The sequence below is a fragment of the Hippocampus guttulatus genome, chromosome 3, assembly GCF_054856545.1.
Source record: "Hippocampus guttulatus isolate MCC_2025c chromosome 3, RoL_Hgut_1.0, whole genome shotgun sequence".
NCBI classification, from domain to species: domain Eukaryota; kingdom Metazoa; phylum Chordata; class Actinopteri; order Syngnathiformes; family Syngnathidae; genus Hippocampus; species Hippocampus guttulatus.
The window spans coordinates 17,555,809-17,573,183 of record NC_141263.1 but is presented as its reverse complement, the minus strand read 5'-3'; the positions used below and the strand labels follow the sequence as shown (position 1 = coordinate 17,573,183).

The 17,375-nt window shown below is 43.5% G+C and overlaps 2 protein-coding genes across 2 annotated transcripts; one reads left to right on the top strand and one right to left on the bottom strand.

Annotated features, from left to right (window-relative positions):
* Positions 1-1,796: 1,796 nt before the first annotated feature.
* mis12 (MIS12 kinetochore complex component) lies at positions 1,797-3,306 on the bottom strand. Its single transcript, XM_086106816.1, has 2 exons — positions 2,892-3,306; positions 1,797-2,377 (listed from the first exon to the last, which is right to left on the bottom strand). Exons 1-2 carry the CDS (start codon positions 3,282-3,284, stop codon positions 2,120-2,122), a joined length of 651 nt encoding a protein of 216 aa, XP_085962942.1. The 5' UTR covers positions 3,285-3,306; the 3' UTR covers positions 1,797-2,119.
* Positions 3,307-7,445: 4,139 nt separating this feature from the next.
* Positions 7,446-15,034, top strand: ppm1g (protein phosphatase, Mg2+/Mn2+ dependent, 1G). Its single transcript, XM_086107363.1, has 14 exons — positions 7,446-7,574; positions 7,858-7,994; positions 9,004-9,073; positions 9,226-9,311; positions 9,405-9,534; positions 9,655-9,766; positions 10,646-10,848; positions 10,939-11,132; positions 11,209-11,337; positions 12,167-12,269; positions 12,425-12,556; positions 12,829-12,958; positions 13,070-13,166; positions 13,752-15,034. Exons 2-14 carry the CDS (start codon positions 7,884-7,886, stop codon positions 13,983-13,985), a joined length of 1,731 nt encoding a protein of 576 aa, XP_085963489.1. The 5' UTR covers positions 7,446-7,574; positions 7,858-7,883; the 3' UTR covers positions 13,986-15,034.
* The last annotated feature ends 2,341 nt before the right edge of the window (positions 15,035-17,375 follow it).

The window sequence follows — 17,375 nt, the reverse complement described above, 5'->3', positions numbered from 1 at the left end:
TCCAATTGAAATGAATGCAATCATTCACATCGAACCTTAATTGTGGACCAACCTTCGGCAGGCCGGATTAAAAAGACCAACGGGCCGGATTCGGCCCGCGGGCCGTAGTTTGCCCACCACTGTTCTAAGCCATTCCTGCTTCCTGATTCTTTGGCAGATTGTTCTTCCACTCGCATGCAAGACTCTCCAGCACTCTTTCTTTAATTGATCTCCTGTTTTTGGTTCTCCCTGCCTTGTCATTTTACTGGTAATCACCTCAGGCCTTTGTCCCAGACTATGAGTTCTGCCTTGGTCCTAACAGCGCAGTGTGATTGTAGAACATTACCGGTACTTGTCCAGGCACTGGGACCCTTCCCAAGTCTAAAGAGTCTCTTGGTGTGAACTTAGTGAACTGTGCTCAGAGTCCATTGTTTTTCTCTGGAATGACTGCTGTGGCCCTGTGTACTGTGTTTGGGTTTTGCTTTTACCCGTGACGTTTTCCTGATGTTTTTGCTTTCCAGCAGAAGCCTGAATGTTTTGTACTTGTGTTTGGGGCAATTTTGATAGGATGCGATGAAATCAAAATGGAATTTAATGCTCATCATTACAAAACATATTTTTGGCAAAAACCAAACTGTTCAGCAAAAGAACAGTATACCTACTGTGAGAAATGGTGCCGACAGCATTGTGCGTTGGGCCTGTTTTTTTGAGAAAAGGTGAAGTGAATTATGAATAGTTTGAAATAGCAGTCAGCGTTACATGGAACCTTTGGTCTTCTGACAGGAATTAAAACAACATGTCAGGAAAAGCCAATTATATCACACATTTATTTGGGGTTAATAAATAGCGCTTGAGGTGTATGCTTATTGCACATCCCCATTAATATGAGGTTGAATGTGTTTACTTCGGTTTGAATACAGCCACATTGGATTCTCTCTCTTGCACACTTTCCAGGAATGTTGTGGCAAAAAGTATTTTTTTATGTTCGACCTGTGGTTAATGCACATTTCTACACCCAAAGGAGGCTACAAAAACACACACTTACTGGTTTCCACATTGCTTGTCTTTGTAATTTCAGCTGTGCAAGTCATTTCATCTGTGCTATATGTTACTCATAGAACATATTTGACAATAAAAGCTGACTTGACTTGAATTGCTTTGGCCATATCGAATGGTGAGGCGAGACGTATCTCACTAATCAGAGAGGGTGCCCCCTCGTGTCGTGAAGGGGAAATCTTTGTCAATTAGAAAACTGTAGTTAAATGGTTTGGGGTGTTTTTTTAAAAATGTGATCATGAAGGCTTTGTGTTTTTAGTAACACTGATGATAAGCCTTTATAATATGTAAAAGGTTTATAATGGGGCTGATAAGCAGTTAGACAGAGAAATCCCAAATGAAATTGATTGGAACCGTCACAGTTTTGTAGTAGAGATTGCTACTTTCTTTCGTCAAGCTTGGCTACCAAGAAATGTAACTTTTTCTAAATGTGTGGTGGTCGTTTTTCTAACTTCTTCTTCTAGCATCTGTGTTGCTCCATAAATTGCAGTTTTTGGCCAATATACTGAAGCCATGTCTTCCTCACAGTCAGACGCTCTGTGTATGAATCTCATGACTTTTCGTATGGAGCTGGCATTTTCATGCTTGTATGTGTCTTTCTTTGGGAATCTGTGAAGCAGGATTTTCAGCAATGACGGCGACTTAAACAAAATTACCGAGTAGACTGACAAGTAAGACACTTAGGTGTCTTTGTCTCCCAATTCCGGCACTCTAAGATGGGAGTACCTCCATGAAGCGAAACAGCAAAATTACGGTCAGCATAATAGTGAGTTGTGTTTTTAATGACTTGTTTTACATCTTTTTCTCTTTAGGTTCATCAAAATATTACGTGAAACCTGTCCAAGGCGCAAAAGAGATTGGGGCTCGAGCTTGTCCTCTGGTGTGAATGATTAGCTGGACACGCCCTCTGCTGGTGATCACTGGGTCTTGATTTTTTTTTTATGTTAATTGTTCAGCAGACAGTAATTACGGTAGTCATTTAAAATATACAAACACTTTTTAGACAAGGGTGAATATTTGCAGAATCTCTCTTAAATGAGTGCAGAGATCTTGGGGTAACAATCAAATTAAAGCACATAGTAAGTTAAGTTGAGCGATGATTCGGCGCCTTGTTGCACACGTCCACAATGACCTGTTGCAATGTCTTTATGGATGTCGCCACCGGTTGGAAACTTTCCTGGAAACTGCCCTTTCCTTCCCTGAGCCAAGCCAAGAAGCCATCCAGCTGCTTCTGTACCTCCTCTTGCTCCTCAAGTTCAGCCTGCAGTGCATTTCGAGCACACACCTCGGCCTCATAAGCCCTGCGGACCTCCGTCAAGGACGACTCCAGTCTGAGCATCTCCTAGAAGTGGGGAAGTATATTAGTACAAAATGAGAGTTCATTATAATATTAGTGGTGAAATTAATTAGGATCGATAATGATAAACATGCTGTTACATGCTTTAAAAATGAGATTAGCTCATTATATTCTCTTTTGTTTTATGTTTTTATGCAACACAGGGCTAATTTTCTTCATTTAAAACACAAGTCTTCGATCGTGAGATCACTTTTGGTTTGTGCACCATGTTGGCAGTTCAGAACAGGAGGACAGAACAAAACACTACGACCCCTATTCTCCTTATTCCTGAGAGCTCGTATGTATAGAAACAGCTATGGGAACGACTACTGTACCTGTAAGACACGGGGACTCATAGTACGGTATTTGTTACAACAGCTCATGTTTCCCGGTGTGGTTTCTTTGAACGTTAGGCTGAAAATCTTCATTTGAAAAGACCACCAAAACGTTGTACGTATGATCCCTTCAACTTGCTTGCATTAAAGGCTAAGTCATGTCCAAATTAATTGATATGACTCGCCTGTGTGTCCGGAGGATGTTTCCTGTGACACTCGTCCTCCTTCAGTAGGACCTTGGGCGGGACGGAGAAACAGCGGGTGACCAACTGCTCCTCCATCCGCTCCGACAGCTGCTTGAAGCTCTCTCCCACATACGCTTGCAGTTTGCGGCTACACTCTCTAGCCTGGACGCGGAGCTTCTCCTCGGTCGTCGCGTCCGACTCACCTTTACTCAGTTGTCGCACACATACTTTCTCCACCACGTTTAAAATGTCGCAAAGACATTCCAGGAAGGCGCTGGAGAGACGGAACATGAAAGTTTGCGGCGTGAAGCCGAAAAACTGTGACTCGTATAGTTCTAAAGACGACGCGGGGAGAAAGCAGGTCTCCTCGCAAGTATCTTCTCTGCCATCCATCCTTGTTTTTACTTTTCCCGCTTCGTCGTGATCGTTTCTTCTTCTTTCAGTGACGTTGGCAGGAGGTAGACAACTCTATCACACTCTACTGCAACCAAGTGACGATAAATGGAATTGCAACCACGAGAAGCGCGCTTCTGCAGTGGCTGTCGAACATTTTTTCCCACTAAGTACCACCATAGAATTGAAAATAGTACAGTAAAAACATTTTATGAATGATTCCTTTAAGAAGTTGCAGATGTTGTAATGGACTCTCCTATCTGGTGTGCCGGCAGCGTTGGATCCACTCCCACTCAGTGATGGTGTGGGTGGTTGTCTCTATGTGTGCTCTGCCACTGACTGGCTGGCGACCGGTTCAGGGTGTAGTACGGCTTTCGACCTAAAGTCATAAGCTCGAGCACCTCCCGCGATTCTGCACACGATAGCCGGTGTTAAAAATGACAGTCACATTGATTCATTTAAGATGTGTTGCACATCATATTCAAATAAAACGTGCACCTAAATAAATGTCCAAAAACAAACTGCTCTTAGATTAAATGAAATGTATTGAATTTAACAGTTGAATACAACGGAACTGCACTTGATCAATGTTTTGTGTACCACTACAGCAGGGGTCTCAAAGAGGGGGAAAAACAGGAGAAAAAAAAGTCGGTACCTATATGAAGCGGCTCCCTATTAGGAGCCGGCTCCCGTCGTTCACTTCAAAGAGCCGGCTCTGAGAGCCGGTCGTTCGCGAACGACACATCACTAGTGCCTACTGCTATTCCCAACTTGATACACCCATGATCGTCGTTGTAACCCTGGCGATATTCAGGTAATTGGTAGCTAGTTTACCATGACGCATGTTAGGTGTTAATTTTGGACGGATGATTAATTATTTGAATGGTATTTGTAGAGCACAATATTGTGGTTTGGAGCTTGAAATCTACCACTAGTGAGTCGCGTGAACAGCTGTACAGCGTAAGTGTTCACAACGTTACAAGATGTAAATATGTTTTTTTGGACTGTGAAATTATATGAACTGTGTTATCTGTTCTGTAGAGGGGAGATCATTTGTGTTTTTCCACATGGTTTGTATGCACCCAAAACACCGGGACATATTGAGTAAGTGTGTCTGCATCTTAAAACATTGGGTTGTAATGATTATTTCTTCTGCACTTGAAGTTTAAATGAAGTATTGTGGCTTGGAAATAATGTATTTTTATTTCTGTTTCTCTATTAAGCAAGCCACTGCTGTTGTCTATTATAGTGTAATTGTCTTTAATCTGTAACATACTCTTCTTTGATCTCTTAGATCCCCTTTCGAACGCTTTTAAAATTCAGTTAACATCTCAGTCTTTCCTTTTAATGCTGTACAATTTTTCATTGTCCAGTCGGGAATAAAGCCCACATAAAAATTATTTTGTGTTCAGTCCAGTCTTTCCAAAGACCCGGCTACACAATTTTGGTGTCAGAAGTGGGATTCCCTATTAAATTCTGAGATTGTAGTGGATAGTGTGAGTTTGAGTATAATAGACAACAGTAGTGGCGAGAAGCGAAGCAGTCCTAATGCCAGAGTGCGGAGTGTCGATGGAGCGAGGCCTTCGTGTCCAAGCTTCTTGTTCGTGTGGGTGAATGTGGAGCAAATTCGCATCGACACACATCATGGGACACGAGCAAGTCTTCAAAGCTACCAGAAGAGAAACTGATTGACTTTTTGTGACTGTTGCGCTTTGCTGCGTTAAATACCTTGGAACGGAGACCTGAAAATGTCAGAGGACGCCGTGCAAGCAGCTGCCATCCTGGCAGGAACCCACAGCGGGGACGACCCAAGTTCTTTACAATTGGGTGATGAAGGTAACTGTGTGACCGCATCACACTCACAGATTAGAGAACTCAATCGAAAACAGGAGGCTGTCATGTCATGCCTTGCAAATTTGGGTCATGTTCAGCCAAGATCAATGGTTTACATCCCAAGGGAAAAACACATACCTTTTTCTGGTGAGAATGGGAAAGATTTTGACACTGTTGACGAATTTATAGAGGAAGTGGAACGGCCAATAAGAACGAGAGGTCTACAAGAGGAAGACCAAGTAGATGTGTTTTCATGTTTGCGTGAAGCCTTTCGAGAAAAACGCACTGTACCGCAGCTCCTACGTGCTTTCTATGCTCGCAAACAACTAGATGGAGAAGAATTGCGAGAATTTTCATATGCTCTCTCGCAGCTGCTCAATTCAGCCCTCCAACAGTCTCCTAATGTTGTAGCTGATTCTCAGTTAGCTATTCGAGATCAGTTCGTTGAGGGAGTGCAAGACTCCACCTTGAGGCGTGAATTGCGTAGGCTGCTCAGAGAGAGACCGGAAAGTAGTCTATTTGACATGAGAAATTAGGCAATGATGTGGGCCCTTGAAGGCCAACCACAACACACTAGTGTTGCAAAGAACAGAAACCTAGTTAGTGATCACAAGGATGTGACTTTAGAGAAGAGAGACATGACCACTGAAGTCCAAACAGACTTGTTAAAATAATTGCCCAACAGGGAAAGGCTATTAGTGAGTTGACAAATGCAGTCCGTGGACTGTTTATTGTATATGTTAAATTGCTCCATGTACAGCACTTTGTATGCAACAATGGCTGTTTGAAAGTACTCTATAAATACAGTTGACTTGACTTGACTCACCATGGCAAATGGCAGACCTAAAGTTCAACCCAAGTACACGACTGAAGGCCAACCAATTTGTCTGCGGTGTGAAGGGGTTGGACTTAATATGGCAAGACAGTGCCCAGTGACACGCAAACCGCCATATCAACGTCCTACTGTGTCCAACCCACCGGTCCAGGGAAACGGGAATCCTCCACTGTTTTGAGCCGGGCAGTGAGGGGTTGGAGTGGAGGCTCAGGTAATATGTTGACGAGAGAACGTTTTATAGAAAGGGCTGTAGGCAAGTGCTCTGAAGTAGACATACAGATAGGTGGAGTCCCCTCGCGATGCATACTGGACTCCGGAAGCAATGTAAGCACCCTCACAGAAAGTTTTTTCAGAAACTGTCTTAATGGAGGAGATGAGGATATGCACTGTACTGCTAAATGGCTTAAACTAACCGCAGCAAATAATGTGCCTCTACCCTATTTAGGTTATGTTGAGTTGGATGTGCAAACAATGGGGATCATGATCCCCGAGTGTGGATTCCTAATAATCCAAGATAGCACAGATGAGGCTGGCCAATCTCTTCAGGGAATTATTGGAATAAACATTACCAAGCGATGTCAACATTTGGCATTGGCACAGTTTGACACCACTTTGGGAGGGAAATTGGATTTTGCCTGGAAGGAGGCTTTCCAGTGAGTGCAAGAAACAGAGTTCATAGAGAAGGTTTCAACTGCTCGTGTCATAGGAAAAAACAAAGTAAGAATACCGTCTTTTTCTGTTGCAACAGTCTACGCAAGGGGCCTAAGGAGGTCGTCCAATGATGCTGTAAGCATGTTGCTTGAACCTGGAAATAGCCAATTACCAGGAGGATTGATTGTTGTACCGACGGTAGTCTCTTCCCATAGCCATGTTCTCCCAGTCCAAGTCATCAACTTTTCTCCAGAGGATATCTGGTTGACTCCAAGAACAACGCTAGGTATTCTAAGTCAGTGTCAATGCAGGGAAGGCGATCCCGTTGAAGTGAATTTTCGACAGATTTCAGCCAACCACGAGGAAGTCACACTTAGTCGAAAAAGTGTTCAAAAGTCAAACTGTGACATACAGGGCTTACTAGACCGGTTGGGCAATTGTTACAATCCTCGCGACAAAACCTTGAGGCCACATCAGATGTTAGCATGGCCGAGGAGAACCCAAGACCTGTACCTACACCGAGGGGAGAAAGAAAAGTGACTGTTAGTGTAGGTGTACCCAGTTCTGCCCTACGCAAGAGTCAGAGGAAAAAAACTGCAGGGAATGTGCTCAACAACAACAAAAACATTATGTCTCCAATTTCTGCTGAAATTGGCTGGGCTTATCGTCAACCTTTTGTCTTCAGGGCAGGTTTTAAAAAAGACATGACTTGGACTCGGTGACAGGATTCATTGGACTGTAATTCTTGAAGGTCACACTTTCAGTCCGCCGCCACCTAGCGGCAAGTATTATAAGGTCGCACATGACGTAACCGTCAGACACGCCCCCTGTTTGGCGGAAAAAAAGGGACATGCGCGGTGTCACCTCGTATACTTTCCGTGTTCCTTTTCTCGGCTTGTCTCCTCGTAGCGGCTTTTCGCTTCCACACGTGTAGCCTTTCCTATGTGAATCTCCCTCTCCTGAATCCACGTGTAAGCTCACCCTGTTGTCTGTATAATGTGTGCGATTGTATGTCATCATCAGATCCTCCGTGCTTAGTGCGTAGCCGTTGGTATGACGGGGGGCAAAGATTGCGCTGTGGAAGTTTAGTCGGCTCTTGTTAGCATGGTGATGTTAGCTAGCCGACGAGCATCCACTTTTTGTTGTTGTGTTGCTAACGCTAGCTAGCTAGCAACCGTAGAAAGAGCAAGACTGAATGCGACGAGCCAAACCTGTGAAGCTAAATGAAATGTTTATTGCGTGTCGTCTCTTCAGGTGTGAAGCCACAGCAACCGGCAACCATGGGGACTTATCTGTCGCAGCCGAACACGACCAAGACCTCCTCAGATGGCGGCAACAGCACCATGAGCTACGGCTTCTCCGCTATGCAGGGCTGGCGGGTTTCCATGGAGGTGAGCCGAATGAAACGGGGACAATCTAAAACGCCTTAATGGAGAAAACAGCTTACCGTTGGTTAATGTCAGAAAGTTACGACCAGTCCTTATCAAAATGTACTCGCATGTATCTTGTCTGGTCCACTTGAACCAGTGAAAATATCAAAACAATCACCACCATATTTTGGACTTTTTAGGCATTAAGCCACCCCCTCCATATATGTTCACTGTCGAGAAAAAGTTTAATATCAGAAGTACGAAAAATCGTCACTAAAATTCATGTGCACATCTGTACTTATGCCCACATCAATCTCTGATAATATCAAATCAATCGGTCTAATAATTTGAATTAGATGTTATGCGTCTTCCTCTCCATAACAAAAGCTTAGTGTCCGTTGAAGTCAGAAAACTGCGATCAATGTTGACCAAAACCTATGTGGACATCTCTACCCATACCCACATCAATCTCTGACAATATCAAATTAATAGCACAAATATTCTGCATTTTATGGATATCAACATCTTCACTCCATAGGCGCTCAATCCATCGTAAGGAGAAAAATGCTTAATCCAAAAGTTTGGAGTGATCATTTCGATATTTTCAGATATTCAAGTGGGCGTAGGTAGAGATGTGCACATGAATTTTGATGCCAGTTGGTTATTGTTTACTAACGTTGCTTAAGCAACGTGACACTTTTTTTCTACAGTGAACGTCTATGGGGAGAAAAAGTCTTAATGCTCATAAAATTCAGAATACAGTCCTGTGGTGACTGTTTTGATTTTTAAAAGGTTGAAGTGGGCATGAGTAGACACATGCATGTGAATTTTGGTGACGATTCATAGCAGTTTTCTGACATTAGGCAACCTTAAGCTTATTTGCATGTACGGTACATTGTTTGTCTGTTTTCGATAACAATAAAGTGACTTCAGTGGCACTGATTGCAAAGTCTTGTAGTTGATATCCAATACTATACAGCATTCAAGTATAGCATAATATTAATTTTGTGTACGTATGTTTGTGGAACAGGATGCTCACAATTGTATCCCCGAGTTTGACGAAGAGACTGCCATGTTTTCTGTGTATGATGGTCATGGAGGTAAACGTTGTTGAACACACTGTTCATTTATGAATGACTCATTGCTATTGAACACCAAAAATCAAAATCATATTCACTGAGTATTCCACAGTTGTTTTTGTCCTGCTTCTTTCACAATTGCTGAGATATTATGAGCTGTTCTTCCCTTTTAGGAGAAGAAGTGGCTCTGTATTGCTCAAAGTACCTTCCTGATATCATCAAGGAGCAGAAAACCTACAAAGATGGCAAATTACAGAAGGTTGGGCGTGTTGCTGAGAAGTACATATTCCAGAATGGGGGCTCTTCACTTGAGATTACTTGTAGACTTTGTTTTTGCGTGTGTTCTTCGTAGGCACTGGAGGATGCCTTCTTGGCCATCGACTGCAGAATCACCACAGAGGACGTCATCAAGGAACTGGTGCAGATCGCCGGGCGTCCCATCGAGGAGCCCCCCATTCAAAAAGTGGCAGACGAGGACGACGGTGAGTGGCTCCTTAAATAACGGGGGGGTTCAGCTCCCCATTTCTTGGGGTACAGTGCTCCTAATGACAATCTCTCTCATGCTCTCCCGCTCTATGCTGTTTGTTCTGTCCTCTGTCCAGTGGACACAGAGGAGGCGGCGTTACTTCATGAGGAGGCCACGATGACCATCGAGGAGCTGCTCGTGCGCTACGGACAGAATAAGAACGCTAACAAACAAGTCACAGCTAGCAGGTAAGGTCAATGTCTTTGTTTTCGGAGTATCCAATTTATCATGTTGAAACAATCTCCCACACCAGGAAGAAATATACATGACACTAATCCCCATTACGGTGATTCAGTTGCTGTCATAAAAAACTTTTATTTGCTTTTAGTGACATCTTAGCATTCTTGGAACTAGTGCAAATATAATTTTGTGACCCAAGACTAAAACTCTCAAACAACTTAGATATGTGAACAAGAGTATTAGGACACAACAGAATTGTACCTTTCTTGACTGTCAAAATTGTGAAAAACAAGTTAAAAGCAATAAAAAGTAGTGTCACCCTTTGGTGGATGACGCTAATAATATCCAGAGAGGCTAACCTTTTGCGCTTCACATTAATACACAGCTATCTTTCTGTAATTTTCTGTCTCCAAAAAAGCCAAAGAGAAACAAACATGCTTTTCTATGCTCACGAGCTGTACTCTGACATATCATAGTGCCGTTAAAGGTTCCACTGTGTGTGTATGAAGCTATAAATTACTCTGCATGATAAAACGACACCTGACATCTACTGATATGTTTCAAAGAGAACACTGTGAACCCTGTATTGTGTTCTGAGACTCCACAAACAATTTACTGTACTGTATACCGGTCATTTTCATTCACAAAAACATGGCGGGATGTTTCGGAGTATAAGCAAATTGCCACAAAGCAAGGAAACGGGCCAGAATAAAGGAGTGAGGGTGTATATTTTGAGAATCTGGAGTCAATGATCAATTGCCCCATTCACTGACTTCACCTGTGCATTTTGGTCGCAGAGACTGTCCATTTTTGACCAATCGAAAATGTTGAAAATGACTCGCTCTCAGAGGCAAAGCAAAGATTTCCTTCTACTCTCTCGTTTCCAGCGCAACCGTGAAGAAAGCATCGGGCCAGTCTCCAAAGGCCTCTGGACACAAGGGGGAATGTGGGGAAGGACCAAAGAAGGAAGGGAGTGTGAATGGAGAGGTGGAGGAGGAGAGCAACGGAATGGAGGACGACGACGGAGCAGACTGCGAGTCCTTGCTGCGGGCATGCCGCAGAACCCTTAGCGATGAAGTCTGCGGCTCAGGTAAGATAACTTGATCCTGGTCATCTTTTTAAGTCTCACCTGAATGCAGTTTCAGTCTTGAAGACTTTTGTGCTCGTTTCGCCTCCGCAGCAGCAGACTGTGACCGCTCAGGAGGCTCCAATGGAGATGACAAGGCCGCTAAAGCTGAGGTGGACGCAGGCCCCTCATGTTCTTCGTCCTCCAAAACTGAAGGCGATTCCAAGTCCAGATTCTTCGACGACAGTGAGGAGTCTGAAGGGGAGGGTGAAGACGAGGAGGAGAAAGACGAGGGCAGTGAAGAAGAGGTGAAGGGAACAGAGTCTGATTGCTAGGTTGGTCAAGACAGTAGAACAACATGCTGATGTTCCTGTGCTGGTTCAGGATGGCAGTGAAGAAGGGGAGGAGGTTGACAGCAGTGAGTTAGAAGAGGATACTGAAGAGGGAGAGGAAGACTCTGAGGATGAAGATGAGGAGGAAATGAGTCTACCTGGAATGAATGGCAAAGAGGAGGTGTGTACTTGGATGAAGGTGTTTTTATTTAGTGAAACGGTTTGACACCTTTTGTCTTTTGTGCCTGTCTAATTGCGTTTTTACTGTAGTTGTTTTTTTCTTAAATTGTTTCAAAATAAACCCCACCAAGCCTCAACAATCAAAGAAGCAAAATATGATACACAATGGAAAAGAAAGACAATCAATTCTATTCTTCTTATGAGTGTGAAAAAAGTAACAACCGCAAAATATCAACGAATTAAAACACCAAGTAAAAGGGGACGTGATCATCAGTCATGCGTCGCATAAGTTGCACTGTGTTCTTCTGCCGTCACTTTGGTCCGTTGCACACTCAAGCCACGTGACCGAATTCGTTGAGCAATGTATCCGGTTCCGCCACTCACTTTCATGAGTGGCCAACCCCTCGGTTTAATTTCATTGTGACCTGTGGAAAGACTCTCGCCAAAATGCATGCTTTCAATGAATTGGATGATCATTGGCAAAACTGCCTGTCAAAAGTGTCCACACACACACCACGTGCTGACTTCTTTATTTACTGCCCGTTTCCTATCTTTTTATTATTGTGATGCAAATACAGCAGCGAGAGCAATCCGCTTTTTCCTTGAGAATGTTGTTTATGGTTTTGGGGGGAAAAAACATACTCTTTGTAGAACCTCATAATGTTCTTTTCCAGTAAGAACACTGTGTGGACAAGGGTCCATCAGCATGTGTTTGAGTGTTAGTCACCGACTATAATTTGTTGATGATGATTGTGCCTTAGTAACCCCTTCAGTAAGCATCTTTCAAAGTGTAACCAGGCTCTTGTGTTTTTGGGGGCGCTGGATTGCAGCCTGGCTCAGACAGCGGCACCACTGCTGTTGTGGCTCTGATCCGAGGCAAACAGCTGATTGTGGCCAACGCTGGAGATTCCCGCTGCGTGGTCTCCGAGCGAGGTAACGAGCCCATATTTTGCTTTGCGTCTGCCACAAATGGTTGCTTTTCTCTATTTAAACACCGGAACGTGTGGCTCTTTTGGTTACTGAGATGTTCGGAACTGGATTTTGTCTGAATTTTATGTTCTGTGGCACAACTTCTGGCTTTTCCGCAGGGAAAGCGGTGGACATGTCTTATGACCATAAGCCCGAGGATGAGCTGGAGCTGTCTCGTATTAAAAAGGCTGGAGGCAAAGTAACCATGGACGGACGGGTCAATGGCGGACTGAACCTCTCCAGAGCCATTGGTATGTATGCACATTATTACCCAAGAGCCACTCAGTTTGGTACGACTGCACATCTGAAACCGATAATTCAAAGTAAAAATACTTTGTGTGTGTGTGCAATTATTCCCCTTTTATTATTCCTCTTTAGTTTGTCAAACTATGTTTTTGAGTTTTCTGAATTTCATTTCTTTAAAATGGACAATGCACATTCATTTACGCGGGTTTTCCAAAAGGTTGACCAAAAATATTCACAGACTAATGTTGCTGATCTGCGCTGTCCTCCGTGTTCTCAGGTGATCATTTCTACAAGAGGAACAAGGTCCTGCCCCCAGAGGAGCAGATGATTTCGGCCATGCCCGACGTGAAAGTTTTGACCCTCAACGATGACCACGACTTCATGGTCATCGCCTGCGACGGCATCTGGTGGGAAGCTTTTAACTTTGAAATACTCTCTGCGAAATAGTTGCTTCATGTTGCTGCCGTCGTTACTTTTGGCCTGTGGCTGAGCCTCGTTTTCTCATAATGTTCGCGCAGGAATGTGTTGAGCAGTCAGGAGGTGGTGGACTTCATCGGCGAGAGGATCAAGCCAGTCCAGAGCGGCGCCAGACCGCTTTCGTCCATCGTGGAGGAGGTGATTTAAAAAAACATCACATAAGCACTCCTACACATGACCTAATCCGATTCAAGAAATGTTGATCGACGAGATTTATTCACGGAACGAAAAAGTTATTTTTGTGGTTGTTGTTGTTGCGGTGGTGTTGAACTGGACTTCAATGGTTCCTCCACTTACGCACTACCCAACGTCAATATGTTTTTCAAGATATGAGGTGTCACGCAAGCGACTTGAGTTGCGGGCAAAAATGGGAGTTACAAACGCGAGACGGTGGAAGCAAACTTCACAACAAACAACTTTGGCAGATAGTGAACAATTAAACAAAAAGCCAAGTGCTTGTTTCGGGTGGGTTATTGCCAGTAATATATCGCACATCTTAAATCTAATATTGTTTATTTTAATACAGATTGATTTATTGCTTGTTTCAATATTTGGGAAGAGGTTCTTGAAATTTAATTATGTATTAAATTGCAATTGCAATATTGACGATGAATAATTGCAATTAGATTATTTTTCAAAATGGTTGAACCCTACACTGACATAATCCCCCCCCCACCACCACCAGCCTGACAAATTACCTTTATGATTTGTTTCCGTCCTCAGCTTTTGGACCATTGTTTGGCCCCAGACACATCGGGAGACGGGACAGGATGTGACAACATGACCTGCATGATTGTCACCTTCCGACCGCACCCGTGCCTCGCTCAGACCCTGTCAGATGACACGAAGAAGAGGAAGCACCCGGAGGAGGAGCAAGAGGAGAAGGCGGCGGCGAGGGGAGCTGAGCTTGAGAACAACGGGAATGACGGCAAAAAGGCCAAAAGTGACCAAAGCTAAGGAAGAACTGTTGGGGGCGCGAGCAGCTAGCTGGTCACAAGAAATGAAGTAACTGACCTCACACAATGCTCACTTCACCATGAAACAAAGTTTTCTGTTTTAGGTGGATCCTCACTTTAAACTCGCAAGTTGTTTCTGTCCTTCGCTGACATTGGTAATGACGACGAGCCCCCTCCCTCCAGCCCTTGCCATTCAGTGGCAACTAGAGCAATTCATCTTTTCCTAACCTACATTTGGACCACGCTTTGGTTCATTCCCGACTTTTTCCGAACCGCCCTGAATTTTCCCTACCTGGCTTTCGCACACTTTAATTTTCATGGGAGTTTGAGCTTACTTTGCGTTTCTGTCCCCAGCTTTTATTTTGCCCAACACCTGCACGATACTCCTGGGGTGTTCTGAAGCAGTCGGCGCCACTGCCAAGTGCCATAAAAGTTGTGATTTGCGTTTATTTGTCCATCTTTAGATTGTCTGCAGGCAGAGCACAGGTGCCATGTTTGCTGTCAAGCAGTGATGAGACAGACCAAGAGCGTGTTTTGAGTTTAGTGCTGTATTGGATGCCCCTCCCCCCTTTTTTTTCTTCATTCCTACATGTCGTCAATGTTTAAATGAATTTCTGGAAGCGAGAAAGTATTTTTTATCCTCCAAACACCCTTAGACGTCCATCCAGAGACATTCATTATATCACCGTTTTCAAGATAATTTTTTTTAGATTAGCATTTATATTAATTAAAGGCAATTTGTACCTGAATAGCGCTATCTCTTTATAAGATCGTCGCGATCTGTGGAGGCGAAGCACCAAGTTTTTTTTTTTTGAGTGGTACAATTTGAATTCAAGACTTTCAAGCTTTCAACTCCTTATGATTGTAAGTTGGGGTCTCACGTTCTTAATTTTCCCTCTTGTACATAGCCCCCCCCCCCCACAGTCCTTGTACGTGAAGATTAAAATCACCTTTTCTTTTTAATTGTATGTCTGTGTAACATTTTTGGTGCATTCTCTTTTGACACCAGTATGTAAGTACATTCAATAAATTTTTTTTACAAAAGCAAAAGTGTGTTTCGCAACTCACGTGTGTCTCACATGGTTATGTCTTACCTTCTTTCCGGATCATTCGAAGTGATGCAAAAGCCCAGCAGAGGGCAGCAACGATGTTTGACAGGAGGATGAATTACCTCCCAAAGAATTGAGGAGGGAAGGATTGCTCAAGAGGGCCCAACCGCAACAGAGTAGTCCCACAGACTGCACCTAGATAGAAAAAGTAAATACAAACACAAGAAGGAAAAAGAAACAGTTTTGGACATGCAATGCATTCTTTTCACAAGACACAGACAATTTTAATACATTAAAAAAAAAACCTTATGTTTCAGGTGATACAAGTACTGTACTTTTCATTGATTAGTGACTGCATAGGAAATGATGCTGAAACCGTGAGGGGGTTCATGGAGTATAACTTTACATCTGCTGTGGCAACCCATGCCCTGTGGGCCAGATATTCTTGAATTTGCCTCACCAACCATTTACATCAGGCATGGGAAACTTAAATGCCGGAGGGGGCCACAGTTTTTCGTCAGTGCTACTGAGGGGGCCACCTAAGGACCACACACTTCCTGACCATATATGACAAAAATGCCCCTTTAAATATGGACAAAATACGTGCGTATGTGCAGAATGCATGCTCTCAATATATTTCATTATCTATGCATGCTTTCTCTCTCTCTCGCTCTCTCTCTCTCTCTCTCTCTCTCTCTCGCTCTCTTTGAAACTAATATGTGGCCTTTGAATACAAAGGTTAGCCTGTCCCTTCTTTCCATCTTACTTTAAGTTGCCAAGTGTTCAGGATGCTTGTCGTAGTCTTCCTATAGGCTGCTGCTCCCCTTTGGAAGGATCATTGTTGCTGCAGGAACAATAGAAAGAGTGAGAGGAAACATACCGTCCTTGGATTCTAAAAGCGTCAGCATGGACACACACACAGACGCAAGCACACTTCCGCTTGACTTAAACAGGCAGGATGTTTTTTTTGTCCTCACAGTGTAGATTACAAGTTTTCGTGGAGGATCCATCGAGCCAGCTTTGTTCATTGATCGGAGGGAGCCCCAAACTGTGGGAAAGGCCTTGAGAGGTAGTGTGAGTGCAAACTATGGACAATTTAGAGTCTTCAATAAACCTAACAAGCATGTTTTTGGAATATGGATAAAGACCACACAAATATAAGAAGAACATGCAAACTCCACACAAGAAGGCCTGGATGTGCTACCCGCTATCACACCGTGCCACCATCATACACACAGTCCAGAGTAAATTTAAACTCTTGAAGCGGTCCAAAAGTATCTTGAAACCCGTAAAAAATGCTGAAGATGTACTAGGCAGTGAAATACTGAATATGCTATCAAGCAGTCGCTCCAATTTTTAGTGCAAAAATAAACCTACAAAAATGCTTCTACGAATGGCTACTTGGATAGTCAATTGCCACCTTGTCCAACTATGAGTGTGTGCGTGAGTGTGTGTGTGTGTGTGTGTGTGTGTGTGTGTGTGTGTGTGTGTGTGTGTGTGTGGTACAGTCCAATATAGCATGCTATAGACCACAATAGCAGGTTGTAGTTAGACAGTGGGAACATTCATCAAGATTCCAAGTCTTTTTTGGTCACCGGCTCTCATTCGTCAAACTCTGTTCGTCAGTTTCACATTGCACACACATCAGCGCGCACACACACACACACACACACACACACACACACACATTCCAGCAGTCGAAGCTCTGCAGTCAAAATACCAACTGAGAATGAAAATAGATGACTAACCATACTGTGTGTTTTTGAAAACCACACTGATCTGCATTCCTGCTTTGATATACTGCAGTCCATGCAGCACATGTGATACACATTTATAAAGTGGATTGTTAAAAGCGACATGAATATTGCCTGTCAAGCTTCTGAGTGACACAGGACGAGTATTAGCCTAAAATTCCTTCTGTGACTATATGTGGAAGGCTAACAATTGATTTTTTTGTGCATCATTTTCGATACCGCTGGGGTCATTGTGGGTGAGTTTGTGGTCGAGCGGACTTTGGGCGAGAGGTGGGGTGGTAATGCCATGGACATGTTAGCAGCTAACTGTCACCTAACTTTCACAGATAGGCAAACAAAAAACCTTCACACTCATGTTCACATCTAAGGACTATTTAGAGTCTTTAGCTGAGCTAACACACATCTATTAACCAAAATGCGCAACGTACTGAAACGTCATTCATTTCAAGACTCTAACAGTGATAAATGAAACCGTGAATTTGTCAATTAGTTGACAAAATGCCCTAAATATGAACTAAAGGTTCCAGTGGAAATGCTTTAAAGTAAATGTGTCAAGTCAAGGCCCGGGGGCCAGATCCGGCCCCCCAA

What these genes read in the sequence shown, in the direction of transcription:
- mis12 (XM_086106816.1), bottom strand. Translation starts at nt 3,284, where the DNA reads ATGGATGGCAGAGAAGATACTTGCGAGGAGACCTGCTTTCTCCCCGCG. An exon ending in AACATCCTCCGGACACACAG is followed by an intron (nt 2,378 to 2,891) that starts GCGAGTCATATC and finishes CCCCACTTCTAG; the next exon opens with GAGATGCTCAGACTGGAGTC.
- ppm1g (XM_086107363.1), top strand. Translation starts at nt 7,884, where the DNA reads ATGGGGACTTATCTGTCGCAGCCGAACACGACCAAGACCTCCTCAGAT. An exon ending in GCTGGCGGGTTTCCATGGAG is followed by an intron (nt 7,995 to 9,003) that starts GTGAGCCGAATG and finishes TTTGTGGAACAG; the next exon opens with GATGCTCACAATTGTATCCC. An exon ending in TGTGTATGATGGTCATGGAG is followed by an intron (nt 9,074 to 9,225) that starts GTAAACGTTGTT and finishes CTTCCCTTTTAG; the next exon opens with GAGAAGAAGTGGCTCTGTAT.